This window comes from Drosophila subobscura, chromosome U (genome assembly GCF_008121235.1).
Source record: "Drosophila subobscura isolate 14011-0131.10 chromosome U, UCBerk_Dsub_1.0, whole genome shotgun sequence".
Classification (NCBI taxonomy): domain Eukaryota; kingdom Metazoa; phylum Arthropoda; class Insecta; order Diptera; family Drosophilidae; genus Drosophila; species Drosophila subobscura.
The window spans coordinates 10,259,701-10,277,552 of record NC_048534.1 but is presented as its reverse complement, the minus strand read 5'-3'; the positions used below and the strand labels follow the sequence as shown (position 1 = coordinate 10,277,552).

At 42.7% G+C, this 17,852-nt stretch overlaps 4 protein-coding genes across 5 annotated transcripts; 3 read left to right on the top strand and 1 right to left on the bottom strand.

Moving 5' to 3' along the window:
• The first annotated feature begins 279 nt into the window (after positions 1-279).
• On the top strand, positions 280-1,228 carry LOC117901570 (CTD nuclear envelope phosphatase 1 homolog). The gene is made up of 2 exons (XM_034812369.1): positions 280-368; positions 425-1,228. The coding sequence occupies exons 1-2, from the start codon at positions 307-309 to the stop codon at positions 1,158-1,160; spliced, it is 798 nt and encodes a 265-aa protein (XP_034668260.1). The 5' UTR covers positions 280-306; the 3' UTR covers positions 1,161-1,228.
• Positions 1,229-2,446: 1,218 nt separating this feature from the next.
• On the top strand, positions 2,447-12,069 carry LOC117901568 (mitochondrial carrier protein Rim2). 2 transcript variants are annotated; one of them, XM_034812367.1, is made up of 7 exons: positions 2,447-2,980; positions 9,908-10,118; positions 10,326-10,396; positions 10,457-10,588; positions 10,653-10,926; positions 10,983-11,200; positions 11,618-12,069. In XM_034812367.1, the coding sequence occupies exons 1-7, from the start codon at positions 2,934-2,936 to the stop codon at positions 11,742-11,744; spliced, it is 1,080 nt and encodes a 359-aa protein (XP_034668258.1). In that variant the 5' UTR covers positions 2,447-2,933; the 3' UTR covers positions 11,745-12,069. The 2 variants fall into 2 exon arrangements, with proteins under 2 accessions (XP_034668258.1, XP_034668257.1); XM_034812366.1 differs by having other exon boundaries at positions 9,908-10,139.
• A 1,009-nt stretch (positions 12,070-13,078) lies between these two features.
• On the top strand, positions 13,079-17,056 carry LOC117901563 (WD repeat-containing and planar cell polarity effector protein fritz). The gene is made up of 6 exons (XM_034812360.1): positions 13,079-13,811; positions 14,219-14,519; positions 14,580-15,530; positions 15,591-16,467; positions 16,530-16,689; positions 16,743-17,056. Exons 1-6 carry the CDS (start codon positions 13,406-13,408, stop codon positions 16,868-16,870), a joined length of 2,823 nt encoding a protein of 940 aa, XP_034668251.1. The 5' UTR covers positions 13,079-13,405; the 3' UTR covers positions 16,871-17,056.
• On the bottom strand, positions 16,975-17,845 carry LOC117901572 (39S ribosomal protein L48, mitochondrial). Its single transcript, XM_034812370.1, has 3 exons — positions 17,710-17,845; positions 17,550-17,648; positions 16,975-17,491 (listed from the first exon to the last, which is right to left on the bottom strand). The coding sequence occupies exons 1-3, from the start codon at positions 17,719-17,721 to the stop codon at positions 17,060-17,062; spliced, it is 543 nt and encodes a 180-aa protein (XP_034668261.1). The 5' UTR covers positions 17,722-17,845; the 3' UTR covers positions 16,975-17,059.
• Between the last annotated feature and the right edge of the window lie 7 nt (positions 17,846-17,852).

Genomic DNA, 17,852 nt, shown 5'->3' with positions numbered 1-17,852 from the left:
ATATCGATCAATAAATAAAGTCTTTAAGCTGTTGAATGTTCAATGCAAATAAACATTAAAGATTGTGTTTTATTTCTAGCTTGAAGATAATTTGAATTTTGTCGCCAACTTCTAGTCTATCAAAAGCTGAGTGGCTGACAAAATGTGGCTGCTTTGGTAAGCACTTACAAAGGTGTGCAGCACTGACTTGTAGTATTTTTTTGACGGAACTTGTGCGCCATTTTTTAAATCAAATAAGCTGCTGAAAATCACTCAATTTAGTTGACAGATCCTGTGACTCTTAACAGATTACAAATAATAACAAAAATGGAAAATAAATATGATGCACATATTATTATCACATTGATAATTACCTTCATTGTCACCCTGTAAGTAACTAAATTTGCAATCAATATAGACTGGCCATACAAACCCAGCTTGATAGATTCGGAATCCTGTGGATCAGCGGCACTTTGCTGGGCGTTTGGGATCGCTTTTGGTATGGCATCATTCGCAAGCTGTATTGCAAGTACTTTATATATAAATACATGTATAACGATAACTTGACGCCGGTTTCCAAGCGCCGTCTTACGCTCGTCAAGAAGAAAACTCTCATCCTTGACATGGATGAAACCCTCATAACGTCTGTGATGATAAAGGAAGATGGCACTCCGCCTCCAACCAAAAAATGCAAATCGAAAAATGTGCCATGCGATTTCGAGTTTCTATTGCAGGATGACACTAGGGTCAAGGTGTACAAGCGGCCCTTTATGGACTACTTCTTGGACAGGGTCTCGGTATGGTACGATATAATCATATTCACCGCTGGAACCGAAGCATATGCCACGCCTATTCTTGACTATTTGGATGGTGGGCGCAACATTCTGACCCAACGATTGTTTCGTGACAGCTGTGTCAATGTCTATGGGTTCAATGCCAAGTTTGTGTCGCTGGTCTGCCCTGATATGGCCAATGTGATCCTCCTGGATAATTCGATTTCCGAGTGCTCTTTCAATGTGAATAATGCCATACCCATTACCGACTACGTCATCGGGGACTGGGACAATAAGTTGCTCAACATATTGCCCTTTCTCGATGCCCTTCGATTCGTCCAGGACGTTCGGTCCATCTTGAAGCGTTGCAAGGTATTGAACGCGCCTTCATCGTTTATTGATTTATAGTTTGTTGCATTTAAAATGGTGTCACCATTACTGTAGCATTGAGCTTTCTTTGCACCAGGATACCGATATTTTAGTGTTTGTCGATAACTGTCATCTATGGACGTACATATGTACAAATGAAACAAATGAAAATGAACAAATGTACCAAATATATTCTATTTTAGACAAAATCTAAGATACACAATTGGCTGATATTACAGCATTACAGAACACATCTTTGGCATGCATCTAAATGCGTTCCTTGGGAATGTATGGAGCATGTATATAATATCGTGCCACAGGAACCTATTAAGAACCGTTCCGTTCCGTTCGGGAAGCTGTTCGGGTTACATTTACTCTTTCTTGGTGGAAAAAGATGCATGAAGGAACGCTTCTTTTGGGGAATCGGTTCTACAAAGTCTACCCGGGAGGGATACAAGATAGATTCTTTTTCGCAACCACTTCTAGACGGTCCGACTGGGTTGTCCTTTATTTTGCATGTGTGCGTGTGTCAAGCAGTACAAAAATACCATACCCTGTTAAGTTAACAGAGAAATTTGCGCTAGAATTCTAATGTGATTCTGTTATGTTTTTTCTTAGAGTGTGATTGTTATTTTTAAATAAATTCACACAAGCGTGCGAGCAGCGCAGTCAAATCAAATTGAATGCAATAAAATGCTTACACATATATAGCCAAATAACCATAATGGCAGAAAAAGGAGTTCCTCTTCATTTTCTTATGTCTTTAATTAGATAAAATTTACTCTTAAATAGACATTGAATCCTTCACATATTCTGTTGGTATTATTGGTATGTAGAAAATGTGTAGTAGTAATGTCATAAGCTCATTAGGTATACCAGCCACTAAAAGGAGTATTTAAATTAAGCCAAATTGATTCTTCAAACGTTTAAAATGATTGTCTCAGTGCTAAAAGTCTTTGCCAGATAGTAATATGAAATAGAACATCAAAATCGAGAAAAAACATTTAGGACTGCGGTATATTTTTAAATGAGAAGGTATATTTCATGCTACTTTTTTTGGTGACTTTTTTATATTTAAACTAAGTTTGTAAGCATTCCAACAAAAATATGTCGTGATACTAGCCAATCTTATGGAAAATTGATTGATAAATCTGATCAAATTGTAGTTTTAGCTGGGAGACTCCTAACTAGCCAGTAATATCAAGTGGAACATCAATATCGAGGAAAATGATTTAAGATTTCCGGTTTATTTTACGGTATATTTTGAAAATTAAAAAGTATGTTTCGGTATACGACGGTAAATCTTATCGATAATTCCGCGGTCACACTGGACGGAACAACAAATTCTCCCTGATTTTTATTTAAACATTAAGAAATAAAATTGAAACAATTGAACAAGTGCTCGATGGACTTGGCGCCGTGCGCTTAATTATCATAAATATAGATAATCGTTATCAGTGAATACAGTTGCAGTTGCATAACCTGTCATTGCCAAAAAAAAAGAGAGCAGCGCAATTGCAGCATCATTTCAGCCATTGAAAGTTCTCGTGGATCTGGTGAAATAATTAAAAAAAAGTTAATTCTAATACAAATACAAAAACAGTGGGATAAGCCCCTGTCCGGGCCCCCAACCGGCCCACGCCAGCTTTTGGGCCCCCCGTCCACCGAAGCGCTGCGTCGCGTCGTTCGTGCCTTTAAAAAGTAGTTTTTTGTGCTCTGTGTTTTTGTAAATCTCAAGTGCGCGTTAATTAGTGGATATTTAATCAAGCACCGATTGAATTAAGTGACGAGAGAGTGTGAGAGAGCGAGAGCATGGCTCAAAACACTGCAGAGACTTTCATCCATTTGATTGCCGGCGGGTAAGTGGAATCCAATTGTTCGTATGTTTGTTGGTGCTTATTGCGTCTTATCGCAGGTCAGGCCACAATAGACAAACCGGTTTTACTTGGATTTAATTTCGTTCATAGAAATACGTTAATCACTAAAACGGCGCAATTGCGATTAGATTTAGCTAGCCGTAAACTGTAAATCAGAAGCAGCCCAGCCCGAAATTCGTTCAAGTAAATGCGACCTGGCCTCCGTCGCCTGGGGCGGGGGAAAAAGTTGGCAATGGCGCCAAAAAAGAAAGGCTGACAAAAAATGTTCAGAAAAAAACTAAATGCGGCACGCCGAAGCTATTGATACGCTTGCCGTTTCTGTTAGACATTGATATTTTCCAATAGGTTTTTATTGTTGATCAGGAATGTTATGTACTTTTGTGGTTGAGGACATTGCAAACATCTGATCAAAATTAGATCACTCTATGAAAGGGTAACGGGTACAGAAAGCAGCGAAGCGACAACAGCAAAACAATTTAAGAGAGGAGAGAGCCATGCTCCGTTCACGTGTTTTTGGGGGACAGCTGCTCTGCTCTCTGCTCTGCAGTCCACAGCGATTGGCGAAAATCAACAACAATTTTTGTTTCGAGATAAACGTCACCGCAAGAAGGGAAATAAATGAGCAAAGTACTATAAAAAGTGCCTTAAAGCGGAGTGTACCGACAGAAGAATACCCACCATAAAAGCAGAAATTACATTATTCATTTTTTGGCGTTTTGACTGTAATAACTATCCGGTCATGACAGTCTCTAATTATAATTTGGACAAATTAGCGCTCTAAATGAAGAGGCAATAACTGCTAATCAAGAATAAATATGATCTATGGTGGAAAAAAACTTCCATGTGCCTGTTGCACGAGTCAAATATACACTTACGTGCTCTATAAATGTGCATAGGTTATTTATCAGCTCATGTTGTGTAGGAGCTCTCCTTCCTATCCCTTGTTCTCGTTCTCTGTCTCTGTCTTACTTTCTCTTACTTACAGGCAATGTCCAATTCGAGTTCCATAACTCTGGCGACGGACACTTAACAAGCTGCAATTGAATTGTGGTTCTTGTTGTTTCTGTTATTATGATTGTCGCTTTTATCGTTTCTATTTTTAGACCCGGGCACCGCCGCATCTGACTTTGTTTTTATTTTTACCTGCACCCTACACACACACGCACACAGAACACGAGCCCCACACTGCAAGGAATATCAGTTTCTTGAACCCGTTCGAGTGTGCTCGGTCTCTCTGTCTCTCCAAAGCAGTTCGTGTTGGTTCCATTGTGCTTTGTGTGTAGGGGATCGCACGGTTCTGGTTCCGTATTTGTTGGAAAGAGAAAGAAGTACATAAAGAGGAATGACAAAAACAGAAGTACAAGTCGAGCCTCTGGTCATTTGTGTAAATGTATGCTTGTACGTATGCATGTACATTTGTATGTGTGTATTTACATATTTATGTAAATGTAGCAGCAACAGGAAGGAAATGTTGGTTTTGGGCAAATGTATGTACAAAGCTGTGGGCACCCCTGCATTTAATGAAAAATACATTTAGCGGTGTTCAAATGATGTTAGCATTTACCAGAAGACAGTTTGGAATATAACTGAAAGGTGGCTGATGGGTTAACTATCAACAGAGTGTACCCCCTAATACCCTACAAAACATTCACAGTGACAGATGACAGACTGCGGCACCCAGAACTGACTAATTTTGCCGGCCGGCCAGTGCGGGCTGGCCTAAGCTTATTTATCAGCAGTAAAACAACAACTCAAGAAAAACGTTTCAATGTTCACTCGCTACTGTCGTAAGACTTCTTTCTTATGTACTAAACGAGCGTATACACATGTGTATGTGTGCATGTACATGTTTCCATATGTGTGTAGAACGCTTAAAGCGCAGAGAAAAACTGTTGTTGAAATGCATTCACGTTGCAGACAGGCAAGAGCTTTCTTAATACATAGTCGAAGTTGTTGTAACCCTGTTGTTGTTGTTGTCGCTGTCTCCCCCACCACTAACACTACAACTACTACAATAAGGTGGAGGGTGAGTGGGTCTCTCGTGTTTGTACACGTTAGGAAAACTAAGGCAAAAACAACCTTGCTCCGGCCCCTACATTGTTATATCGCTATAAATAAAACCAAAAACAAACATGCAATTAACCGACATGCATCCATCCGTCTAGTCGAGCATCCCAAAGCTGTTTCGCAGGCGGCGCCCCCTTTATGTAAGCTGCACCAACTCATGATATTTAGAAAATAAATAAAAATACATTTTACGGGAACATTTTAAACTACAAAACACTTTCCAACTGGGCCACAAGGAAAACTATAGATTTTATAATTTTTTGTAGATATTTTATACAAACTTTGCCACATTTTTTTGTAATGTTGGAAATCTGTTGATAGTTTATAAGCTTTTTTTTGTCTTAACCTATTGAAAACCTATTCAAATACGCTGCCAAGGCGGAAACTTAACGATATTCAAGACAAAATGGCAACAAAATATTATTTTAGATTCATTTTAGTGGTAGTTACGGAAACGTTTTAGTTTCTCAAATTTCTATCTTTCAATTGCAGTTTTTTCAATGTATTTCTTAGAGAAAAGTTCCTGTAAACATTTGTGGCATATAGAAACAATTATCTGCAATTAAAGACAATGTTAAAACTGCTCTGAAAGTCTATGAAATAAACGATGCTTTCTATGTTTTTAAAATATTGCCAAAAACACATTGCACTTTTCTCTCTACCCCCAATTATCGTTTATACTAATGTACAATGTTATTTTTCCCCCAAAGATTTGATTGTTTTTGTATTTTTATGTGATTTTATATAAAGAAAATCCCCCATTCTAAATTGAGCTTGGCAAGCGATTTGGATTTTTGTTTTGGTTGTTCTAGACGGTCGCCCCGGGCAAATAAACTTTTTCTGGCACACTGACACGTCGGCGACGGTTGAAGGCGATTGGAATTGAATGCAACAAACAACATTGCTGCCAATCAGGTGTTGTTGAGGGGTAGTAGAATCTGTTAGCAAATTATCTGGGAATAATAAAGAACAAACAATGTCACATTTGCTCTGGCTAAAAGTTCTAAATGATCGCAGTGCATTTTTTTGCGGCAGTCTGACTATTTTTAGATTATTTTAACACAGAGAAATGAGCAAATCGGGTACCATATCATACAGATAAGATTGGACCCGTCAGTTAGCTTTCCTTTCTTGAATTTATATATTTTTTCTTTGCATTTTTCGCATTCAAATTTTACCATCAGCTGTGATTTGTTTACGTTTTGTTTTTTCCTGTTGACCCTGTTTCTTCTCTTTGGCTCTAGACGACCTGTCTCTCAGCACGAACGCATTTTTTTCGGGGATGAGAGCGGGTTTCTTTGGCAGCGAAAGGTATTTCCAGTTGGAAGTGAGAATGAATAAAAACCAATCCGAAAAAGCTGCATGGAAAGTTACTCAAATGTTGTTTTGGTTTTATATTTTCCACACATTTATCTCATAATTTATTTATCTTCTTCAATTCCTTATCTGCTTGTCTTTGTTATATTTGAAACTTTTTGGCATTGCTTTAGTTTTAATAATTTATTCAGTTTGCTGATAAAATGTTTGCAAACATTTCCTATAGCCGAAAATTGTGTCAAGGGCGCACAGTTTTTTTTCCACTCTTGATCTAGACACATATTTTCTTAATATAAATATAAACATTTTTATTGTACCGTTGTACATTTGTATATATTGAGGGAAAGATTTTTATTTACACATAATTTTCTATAGAAGGTCGTGTGCCAAGTTTATTTAAAATGTCTCCAATGATTTAGACAATTTTAATACAATAAAAGCTAATCTTAGAAAGTTCCTTAGCGACCTTTTATTTTTAGATAATAAATAGTAAATAAATTGGTGCTAAAAGATACTAATAAAGGACTTTTACATTATTCCAGTGACAGTTTCTTGGGATTGTCCTACAGCTCTAATGTATAAACTTCCCTATAACCTTGATTATTTTGACCCATAAAAAAGAGAAACAACAACAAAAACATTCAAAATTTTCCATAAATTTCGTAATCTAAAACAAAAAGCGCCAAAAAAGAGAAGGAAGAAACGGTAGAAATAAAAATAGAAAAAAAAGAAAATAGAGAATCGCCCTGATAAGAAACTTCAGTCTGCGAAACGAAAAAAAAAAAAATATTCTCTGATAAGATTTAGCCCCCGCCAAGACATCTTTATCAGTGCCAAACGCTGGTTAGAGGGGGAGTGAGCAGGTGCGATTGTGGGACAAAAAGCCTCCCCAACAGAGAGGACTCTGACGCATCGTTAAAGGGAATTATCAGGTTCAGTTCCCCTTATTAAACACTTGTACGTCTTGTCCATAGACCATGTCTGGCTAGGCACCAAAATTTCCACTCTTATCTGGCGAGAAAGCGCGTGTTTATGTGCGAACCCGACCGACCGACCGACCAATGTCAAAAAACAGATAAATAGCGCATTAACATTAACCGGCTGCATTTTGCACATTTCACACATGTTCTCCGTCCAGCAGCAACAGCAGCAGCAGCCAGGGGGGGCATTGGTCGGGAATGTAGCTACAGATGTAGCTATAGATTTGATTATTCGGGGATGTACTCGAAAAGTTTGCATACTTGTGGCAAAAATATACAGAATTTCACATGTACACATAGGAAACTGTTTTTAAATATTTAAAATTGTATTTTTTACTCTTTTAATGTAGGATTTGATCATATTTTATTGGGGATTCCTCCATGGCTCATTTGTTTTAACTGAACATAACATTATTTCCGCAAAAAGAATCTTTCTTCCAGAGTATACTTAACGTTGAATCAAATTCTTAAGATAAGAGAGATGCCCAAAGTGAATTTATTTAGAATCCCCTGTAGATTAAGAACTGTGATAACGAAATTCCCCCTTTTGAAACATTTTAATTTCCCAAGTGCGTTAACCTGTTGATCCGTGACTCTCCGCTCTCACTCTCTCCTTGATATTATTTGCTTGTCTGCATTTGTGTCTGGCACGTTGCAGGACAAACAGTTTGCTTTGCATATTTTCTCGCCAAGTGGCAGCCAGATGCTAATTGTAACTCAATTGTCATCAATTCATTGATTAAATGTGATTATTTTTTGTGTAATTGTTTGCCTGCCACCCAGAAATGTGTCAAACATTTGCCAAAAGTAGCAAAAGGAGAAAGATTGCTGGAGCATATGGCGTGTTCGTGTTCCTCGCGCTCTCTGGTTTCGGTTCTTACCGGTTTTGCGGTAATTATGTCACAGAGACATACCAGATTCCGCCTGGGACTCAGCATCCATATAAATATTGCATGGGGACAGACGTGGGGCCTAGGGGCCATAGCTGATAGCAGCTGATGGGCGGCATAAGTCCCGCTTTGTCCGTTCGAATTGCAATTCATTCGCGGGGCTGGCAAAGGTTATCTGCCCCAGAGCCGCGGGTCAATGTGGAACCAGTACGGACCGGTTCTCGACTGCAATCGCAACCCCACAATCCCTCATCCCACAAACCCCCATCGCAAATTCCTTGCAGATGCCAACGTTGATTAATTTCTGTATTTTGCAGGGCTTAAAGGAGACATTCGTGTCTGTGGCAAGAAAGTTTTTCCTCTTCATCGATCAAACTTGTCCGCGTTGTGTTCTCTTCCCCCCTTTTCTTCTTGTTACTTTGTTGCATAACCTTTAGCCGTCTCGTGTGCGGTCATTGTCATGGATTATTATAATTATAATCAAATTTCATGATTCTCTCGTTTGTTGCCAACCACCGCCACCCGCTGCCAATTTGCAAGTTTCACTCTGATCACGAGTTATGTGCCGGCGAATAAATAAATAAATGTACGTGTACATTCCGTAGATAACAAAGTGATTCTTACACTTTTATCACAAAGTTTTCCAATTTGTTGATATTGATAGAGGCAATCAGTGTGTTGGTTTTTGGTTTATTTCGCTTCTTTTTGGGAAAGGTCGTGTATAATTAATTTTGGAGAGGTAGTTTTGCCTTGGGAAGGTTAACTTGAAGTGAACTTTGAATGCTGGAGTCCCGCACTAAAACAACATACATACATGACGTGTGCATGAAATACATTCATTTGCGTCTCAAAAGAATTTCAAGAAATTATTCAAGCGAGCTCTGATATAATTATAATAGTTAAGAGTTCAAAAGGTCAAACTGAAACTCAATTACATTTTTGTTTCCTCAACAAACTCTTTGATTCCCCCTTCTTCATAGCTTTTAATTTCGTGTCGGATTTCCCTTTCCTTCTGTGAGAACTGACAGCTGCAGCGCACTTCCCTTCCGATTCAATTCGTTCGGATTGCCAGCAAATTTCACAATCCAGTAAACAATTACATGACATGACCTTGATTTTTGCATGTGAAATGTGAAGCGAAATAGAAAATTTTCTATAATTTACTTTGAGTACTTAATGGCCAACCAACACCAACCCAATCCCGCTCATCCGCCTGTAAATGAAATGCAACGAACCAATCAAAAAGTGAACAGCACTTGAAATTGTAATGGAAATGGAATTCTACTCGCAAGTGGAAGGGGCTGACAACAGATATTCAAGATATATTACGTATTCTACACCCAAGAAAAACCATTTTGAGCAAAGGAATTGCGCAAATCGAGGAAATACGAGTTTTTTTTTAGATGAAACTCACATATTGCTGCGTGCGCGATTGCCAAATGCGATTTATTTTTATGATTCTCAAAACATTTTTGGCACTAATCTTATGGAACAAGGGAGTACGGGGGGGACACACGCACACACAGACCATGTCAGCGTACTTTAGCTCTTTGTTGGGTGGAGGGAAACATTTAAACATTTATTTTTAGCTGCAGAAACATTTTCCGAAACAATTACTCATGTTTCGCTTTGATTTTTCGTTTGTTTTACAACAGATCCGCTGGCACCGTTGGCGCTGTGGTAACATGTCCCCTGGAGGTGGTCAAGACACGTCTGCAGAGCTCCACGGCATTCTCGACGCCAGCGTCGAGGCTTGTGGAGCCAACGGGGAGCGGGCCAGCAAATGGCGGCGCCTCGGAGCTATTGAGGCCGGAACAACGACGTAAGCTAAGCACAACGATATTACGTAACAGATCACAGCCACAGGTGATTGGGGGTGTGCGTAGGGTAGTACCAACTCTTTTTTACCTATTTATCATACAACAAACAAACACACACACACACACACACACACACATGTTCCACCATCCATACAGTCCTAACCCACAGCCTACACATCTTTCATCTCATCCTCCATTCCTACTGGCATCAATGCTTGAATTTTGTAATTTATTTTTCTTGTTTTCCTTACAGATTATGGCCATTTCACATTGCGGCATCTCATCGACAACACCTAAATCCATGAGCATCATGCAGTGTCTGCGGTAAGTCACCTCTAACATCATTAATTAATGTTTAACTAATTTATTTCTTAACTTTGACAGACACATTGTCCAGAATGAGGGTCCACGTGCCCTGTTTAAAGGTCTTGGTCCGAATCTCGTGGGCGTTGCGCCCTCTCGTGCCATTTACTTTTGCACCTACTCACAGACCAAGAACACGCTCAACAGTTTGGGGTAAGTAAACCCCATTTATATCATATGTATTCCATATATTTATGCTTGATTTGTTGTGCTACAGTTTCGTTGAACGTGACTCCCCGCTGGTGCACATCATGAGTGCGGCCAGTGCTGGCTTTGTCTCATCCACGGCCACTAATCCCATTTGGTTTGTGAAGACCCGCATGCAATTGGACCACAACTCCAAGGTACAAATGACTGTCAGGCAGTGCATCGAGCGTGTGTATGCCCAGGGCGGTATTGCGGCCTTCTACAAGGGCATCACGGCCAGCTACTTTGGCATCTGCGAGACCATGGTGCACTTTGTCATCTACGAGTTCATCAAATCCAAATTGGTATGAGAAAAACAGCTTATAAAGTACCTTAACTAATCCTTAATGTTGTGCTTTAGTTGGAGCAACGCAATCAGCGGCAAACGGACACCAAGGGCTCGCGAGACTTTTTGGAATTCATGATGGCTGGCGCCGTTTCCAAGACAATTGCCTCCTGTATTGCGTATCCCCATGAGGTGGCACGCACGCGCCTGCGCGAGGAGGGCAACAAGTATAACTCCTTCTGGCAGACACTGCAAACGGTGTGGAAGGAGGAGGGCAGACCCGGACTGTATAGGTGCGTAGCAATCGGGGGAATTTCTTTAGCCCCCAATCAGAGTTCAGAGATCGACAGGGAACGGTTTGAAAGATTGTCAAAGGGAATCCCATCCCCGTTTCATTTGTATAGAATTAAATTCCCCTACGGCATGCAAACATTTATATGAGATAAAGCGAATGCTTTTTGCTGGCATCTCCCTGCCATATAATAAATTATCATAATGCGCCACCCACGAATTTTGTGGCTTCCTCAAATCTCTCACTCGCGCCGCTGCGTGAAATCTATTTAAAAATTCTTTCTTTTGCGTCGCATCTTGTTTTGTGTTTGTTTACCTTAATTTGATTATCACTCGCCAGCGAGCGAGTCAGCGCACTTTATAGTTATTATTTGTTAAGTATCTCAGGCCACTAATTGCTTCATCTTTTGCACCCACAGAGGCTTGGCCACGCAGCTGGTCAGACAGATACCGAACACGGCCATCATGATGGCCACCTATGAGGCGGTTGTCTATGTGCTGACGCGTCGCTTGAACAACAAATCGAACGAGTTTTATGATTTTTAGAGGAGAAAGCAACACCCAACCCATACCAACCCAGCACTCACTCCCTGGAGGGATAGACAGATGGACAAATGGATGGCTGGTTAGTTAACAGTGAAAAGAAAGATGGAGATAAAGAGAAACCCAATCTGTGCATATGTAGACGCGACTGCTGCAACTTAATTGTAATTGTAATCCTTTTTCTAGACGATCGAAACCAACGAGCGCAAATTTGTTTAGTTAAATTAGCTTCTAAGGCAAAAACCAAAACAGAAAATGAAATTGAAAATGAATACGAACTCGAGAGACTTGAGAGACGTTGAACGTTGGCAAACAAAACAAAACAAAAACACGCACGCACGCACCACATACGATTTCCATAACACAATTTATTCTGCAAATAGAGTCAAGTAAAAACTGCAGTATGGAAGGCCAAAAGTTCGACTGGATTCGGCAAAGAAAAACGTTATCAAAATTTGAAAAGGCTGCTATTTAGTTAAAGATCCAATATCTATCTATCTATGTATATGTCTGTATAGAATGTGGTTGATATTTTGATATATGTAAAATGTAAATAGCGAGAGGGTTGCGCTCAGAGTTTATTGTAAATAGATGAGGCCCACACACCTCCCGTCACCATTTAGTTTGTTTAGTTTGTAAGCACAAAGTGTTGGATAAGCAAAGCCGCCATAAACATATATTTATATACATATATCTGCACTGCGCTGAATATACGATTATAACCATAAAAGTTTTCTGTTAAGTTTCCTCAAATGCGATATACATTTTAGTTACTATTACACTATGGCATACGAATTATGATTATAACTATTACTATTATTATTATTATCGATACGTTGCTGTTTATTTAGTCCATTAATTAGGTAGTTAGTGTGTGCCACTATGAATTATAGTGCCCCCTAAGCGTATTTTCATTGATAACGAGCAAAGAACGAAGAAAACTACTGTGAATAATTGATTACAATCTGATTTAATGGTGAAATCAATAAATACAACAATTTTGTTTAAAAATAAAAACACAAGAACGCGTTTAATGCGGCACTTGTCGGTCGTTGTAGCCTCTATATTGGCATTATCTTATCAGCGAAAAGTCTGCAGACCCTCGAGCATAGTTCAACCTGGGCATCGCAGACGTCTTACTGTTGGGCAATAAAAACTTCATTGCGATAATGGGATTTGCGAAAGATAGTGTGCCACAAAGGTGATGAATACTCGAATGTTCAGCATGATTCAAATTTGTATTGCCGCCAATCATGGCAGTCAGAAGGCAATGGTCACACTGGAAGCCATACAAGCACCACTCGATTAACGCCCACCGATAACGATTGGCGCAGCAGCAACAAGTGATCGACAGCAAGTGCCACCTCTAAATTCCAACAATTTTCAGTGTTTACGTTTCGAGATAGAAAAAAATTGGAAAACTTGCCTAAAAAACGCCATTAAACCGCGACGATCATACATTTCTTGTGCATTTACAACGTTTTACATTGAACGCGGCCACGTGTAGCAGGTGAAAATCTCCCGCTGTGGGGCAGATGCGTGAAAAGTAGTGCAAACGCAGCAAAGACAGTCGTCGCAGTTGCACACAGAAACAAATACAACAAAGTTGACACCCATTTCGCGGCCATGCAAATCGATGCGTTTAGGCTTAATACCGCCTAAGTATGCTGCTCAGTGAGACCCACTTCTGGACGACGCTGCGAGATGAGGTGCGCATCAAGAGCAACGACTTGGGCGCCTTTCGCTACATGCGCCAGAAGGAGCAGGATCCGGACCTGACCGCCCTGGCCAAGCGAGACTACACCGAGCGGCGCAATGGTCTGGCCGTGCTGAAGAACAGCAGTCGCAAGTCGGCCGGTCGCCTCAAGGATAATCTCAAGAAGCTGGAGGATCTGCTGCGGCAGCACAAGGTGATCCATTCCGAGTGGCAGGATGCGGCACAGGTGCTGCTGCTCTTTGCCAATGGCATCATTGCGCACATTTGTGTGGACATCTACACGGGCGACATACTGCGCATGGTCTTTGAGAAGTATTTAGTGGGAAAACTGGCTGCCGAGATCATCACCGATGGTGAGTGAGGGTCGGGGTTAGGGTATTCCCGCTTCCATTTGGTGTTTGCTGTGGCTGTGCACTTGTGCCCGTTGCTGCTGTTGTTGCAGTTATGGAGAAATTTGCATTTGCAACAAGTGCGGGCTACGTTTGCGCTTTCCCACACCAACACACAGAGCGAGTAAAAGTCGCAGCCTCAGGCACACGCATGGCATGTTCATGCAATTATTGTAATTTTTAATTAATCTGCTTGCTTGTTTTGTTGCCCATAAATATGCGCACACCCTCCACACACACACACATCAGCCACACACACACATCAGCCACACACAACTCCAATCTTTTCCATGATTTTGTTCGAGCCGCTTATTCAAGCTTTGTCGCTTGTGCTTGTCTTTCTTTTTTGTTGTCTTTGTCGCTGGCTTTAGCATTTTTTACACGTTCCCACATCGTCTTGGCCTACAATACGAACCAGCTGACGGTGGTGCATCTGCAGCGTCCCAATGCACGTTCGCAGGGGCCGGAGAAGATTGCCAACATGGATCCGCGCATATTTCATGTAATCATACCGGGTGCCACGGAGCGCAAGCTGTCACGCCATCTAACCGTGAACGGCAGCTACGATTTGTTTGTGGTGTGGACACAATCCTCGCAGAACGAAGTGTATCCCTGGCGACCGACGGTGCGGGATCAGGATCGTGCCAACATTCATGTGTTCAAAATTAAGGGGTAAGCCAAGCAGTTCCCTGCCTTCTTCAAGGATCAACTTTAATCCATTCCCTCGCACAGCTTGCAGCTGGAATCGATGGCCTATTGCTGGTCGGAAAATGATCCTCTCTGCGTGGACTTTCTGCGCAGCAGCGAGAGCCAAATCATCACCTTGGAGCAGAAAGTTTCGCGCAAGGGTGAAATCAGCGCCGAAATATGTTCCTACGAGCTGGCCACTGGCAAAATGCAGCGCACCGCAATTACCTCCATTCCCATGGGCGCTCAAATCTGTTCATTCGCCTTCAGTCCCGACCAGGAGAAGCTCTTCTTGGGCAGCATTGATCAGAACATTTGCCTGCACGATCTCGTACTGCAGACCACGAAGTATGTCAATCAAATTGAGATTGTGCCCCATCAGTGTGCCTGGCACTGTGACTCGGCCATGCTGTGCGTGGCCAATGAGCGCTCGGTGCTGCAGTGCTTCGACCTGGCACTGGCCACCATTGGCCATCAGCTGGTCAGCGAGAATGTGACGCCTCTGAGCCTGCTCGACCTTTCGCACTACTTTGTCGCACAGCCCACGCTGCTGAATATTGCCTTCAGTCGCAAGCCAGATCTGAGCAGCTTCACGCACACCTACGCCCAGACAGACTGCCTGCTGCTGCTGATCTACGAGCAGGGTCCGCTGGCCTGCATGCGCATCTTCGGCGGCGCTGGCATGCGCGGGGACATACACAACTCCGGCCTGACGGCGGATGTCATAGCGGACAAATACTTGCGTCTGCAGCAGCCGGATCGCGCTGTCAATGTGCTGGCGGCACTCAACTGGGAAACCTACGGAGCCATGTGCCTCATAACGCTGCACAAAATCGCCAACTATGTCTTCTTTGGCGGTGACCAACGACGGCCGCGCATAGAGCTTATGGCCAGAGCTTTGAAGACCTTCGCGCACACGCTCTCCGAGGAAACGAAGGATGAGTTCAGTGATCAGGTGTACGACCTGAAGCGACGCTTTTGCTTCTTTCTGCTGCGGTAAGTTGGCCAGAAAGTTTCTTACTTCTCTTGGCGCTAATTCGGGCTCTCTTTTTGCAGCAAAAATCTGTTTGCTGAGGCCTTCGAAATCGCTCAGGATGTGGCGGACTACGATCTGTTTATGGATCTGTATAATCTAAGCAAGTGCATTACCAGTCTGGGTGAATTTGCTCAGGTGTCGTTCAGTCAGGCCGCTGCCATAATCCATGAGGAAGATCGCGCCAACGGCAATCTGAGCTTGACCTGTGATCTGCGCTCGGAATCGGCCTGTTCGCAGTCCACCTGCTCGGAGCTGTTGCGCACTGGCCAGGGTCAGCCGCAGGCGCTTAAGAATTATGTGCCACCACTGCCCTCGTTCAAGTCGAAGGTGTTCAATGCGGAGATGATTAAGATCAACATACCCAAGCCAGAGCTGCGGCCACCGCTGCCCAAGTTGAGCATTGCCCCAAGCAACTCTTTGGCGGCTCTCTCACTGAAAAGCGGCAGCCACCAGCAGCACCAGACACCAGTGAAAAGCGTCCATTCGAATGGCAATGTTTGGTCCCAGGATGTGCCAGATCAAACGGTGGGTTTACCCATGCCCAGCAGTCCGCCGCCTCGTCCGCAGGCTCACCCTCAGCTTCAGCCCCCTCCAGCCATCTCTGAACAGAGCTCACAACTGGGTCTGTTCAATGCCCCGCCACCAGCGGCGGCCGCCTACCAGCCCAAGTTCTATCAGCATCCACTTGTGTCTGGCAACATACCTGCCATGCTGCCCACCGTGTCCAGTGAGGATTATCAGAAGCGTTTGCTGCTCAAGAAGCCAACAGCTTCGATACTGTCCAATCCGGCTGCTGCGCCTGTCAATGGCGAAGCGGTCACGCCCAGTGCCAAGTCTCAAACGGCGGAGAAGAACAAAGTCAAGTTCTCGGATACCATACAAGTGGCAGTGGTGCCGGTAAGAGTTTTACGAACTAGTTAAGCAGCAAATAACAACTCTAACTCGACTCACTTTTCAAGGAGATTCCACGCAAGGAGAAGCCAATGCCGCCGAAGCGTAATGGTTACTCCAGACCGGCGACGCGACATTTAACTAATCCGAAAAAGGAGCTGGCCGACAGCCTGCCACTCTGTCATCCACATGATGATTACCTAAAGGATTTCAATCCAATCAATACAAGTACGTAAGATTCTAGATAAAAGAGTTCCCATAATCAAGTGGATTCATTTCAGATGTGACCAAACCGCCAACGCGCCGCCGCGAGGATGAACAACAGAAGCAGAGCAGCCAGAGTAAAAATGCCAACGCCGCCTCCTCTTCATCATCGTCCATTAAGGTGGTGCATTTTGGCGTGGTCTAAACGAATAATTCGTAGTGCAATTCCCTAAGTTTATACATCATTCTGTCGTAGAGCTGCCGTCTTCCAATCGTTAGTAACTATTGCCGTCCAACTTAGTGCAAAGCTTTAAAAATAGGAAAGTTTTTTTATGCATAAGTTCTTCTCTGTACGCATTAAATCTTAGCATTAAATGTTTGCCAAGTTGTCGCGCTACTTCTTCTTGGTGCTGGCACCGCCCATGCGCTCCAGCTCTGCCTTGAGATCGAGCAGATCCTTGTCGGGCACATAGCGACGCTCCTCGCAGTCATCTGTGTGCTCCTGCACCGTCAGGCTTACGCCTTCGGGCAGCGCTGCTTGCGCCAGCCGCAGGAACTGTGGATAGACGGGTGCATCGACATTGCACAGCTGCAGGCTGCGTTCGTAGGTGGTCAGCTTGTACTCGGACTCGATGACTGTGGAGTTGGGGCGCAGGCGCTGGACTTGGGTTTGCTGTGGCGGCAGGGCATAGCAGTCGGAGACATCGAGGTCCAAATATTCAGCCACTCCATGCAGGAAGCGTTGGTAGCTCTCCAGCTGGGGATAGTCATACCCTTTGATTTGAACATTAAGGCTATCGTACTGAGGGAATTTTGGCTTAAGTGACTGAAATAAACAAGCATATTATTAGTTTTTGTAGGTCGAATGGGATTTTCTGGCCAACCTCTAGGTAATCCGGCTCGTAAACGCTGCCGCTGGTGCTTCTAACAGCCGTCGTCGTTGGCTTGGCTAATTGCAGACCCACCCGCACACTTGGCAGTACCTAAAATACGCAATTACAGGCATTCTTATATACAATTTAATACATTTAAACGTTTATTTACCCTTCGGAGCATTTTTAGGCGATTTTGAAGTCGAGGTTATGTCACAACAGCTGTTTGTAGGGTTGTCGTGCGACAATCGATATCATCAGTATATTTTGAAAAAGAGAACGTATATTTCCGAGGGTCAGGCGGTATACGGTAAA

What these genes read in the sequence shown, in the direction of transcription:
- LOC117901572 (XM_034812370.1), bottom strand. An exon ending in ACGAGCCGGATTACCTAGAG is followed by an intron (nt 17,492 to 17,549) that starts GTTGGCCAGAAA and finishes TGTTTATTTCAG; the next exon opens with TCACTTAAGCCAAAATTCCC.
- LOC117901563 (XM_034812360.1), top strand. Translation starts at nt 13,406, where the DNA reads ATGCTGCTCAGTGAGACCCACTTCTGGACGACGCTGCGAGATGAGGTG. An exon ending in TTTTGCTTCTTTCTGCTGCG is followed by an intron (nt 15,531 to 15,590) that starts GTAAGTTGGCCA and finishes CTCTTTTTGCAG; the next exon opens with CAAAAATCTGTTTGCTGAGG. An exon ending in TTTCAATCCAATCAATACAA is followed by an intron (nt 16,690 to 16,742) that starts GTACGTAAGATT and finishes GATTCATTTCAG; the next exon opens with ATGTGACCAAACCGCCAACG.
- LOC117901570 (XM_034812369.1), top strand. Translation starts at nt 307, where the DNA reads ATGGAAAATAAATATGATGCACATATTATTATCACATTGATAATTACC. An exon ending in ATTACCTTCATTGTCACCCT is followed by an intron (nt 369 to 424) that starts GTAAGTAACTAA and finishes CCAGCTTGATAG; the next exon opens with ATTCGGAATCCTGTGGATCA.
- LOC117901568 (XM_034812366.1), top strand. Translation starts at nt 2,934, where the DNA reads ATGGCTCAAAACACTGCAGAGACTTTCATCCATTTGATTGCCGGCGG. An exon ending in AGCATCATGCAGTGTCTGCG is followed by an intron (nt 10,397 to 10,456) that starts GTAAGTCACCTC and finishes TAACTTTGACAG; the next exon opens with ACACATTGTCCAGAATGAGG. An exon ending in AACACGCTCAACAGTTTGGG is followed by an intron (nt 10,589 to 10,652) that starts GTAAGTAAACCC and finishes GTTGTGCTACAG; the next exon opens with TTTCGTTGAACGTGACTCCC.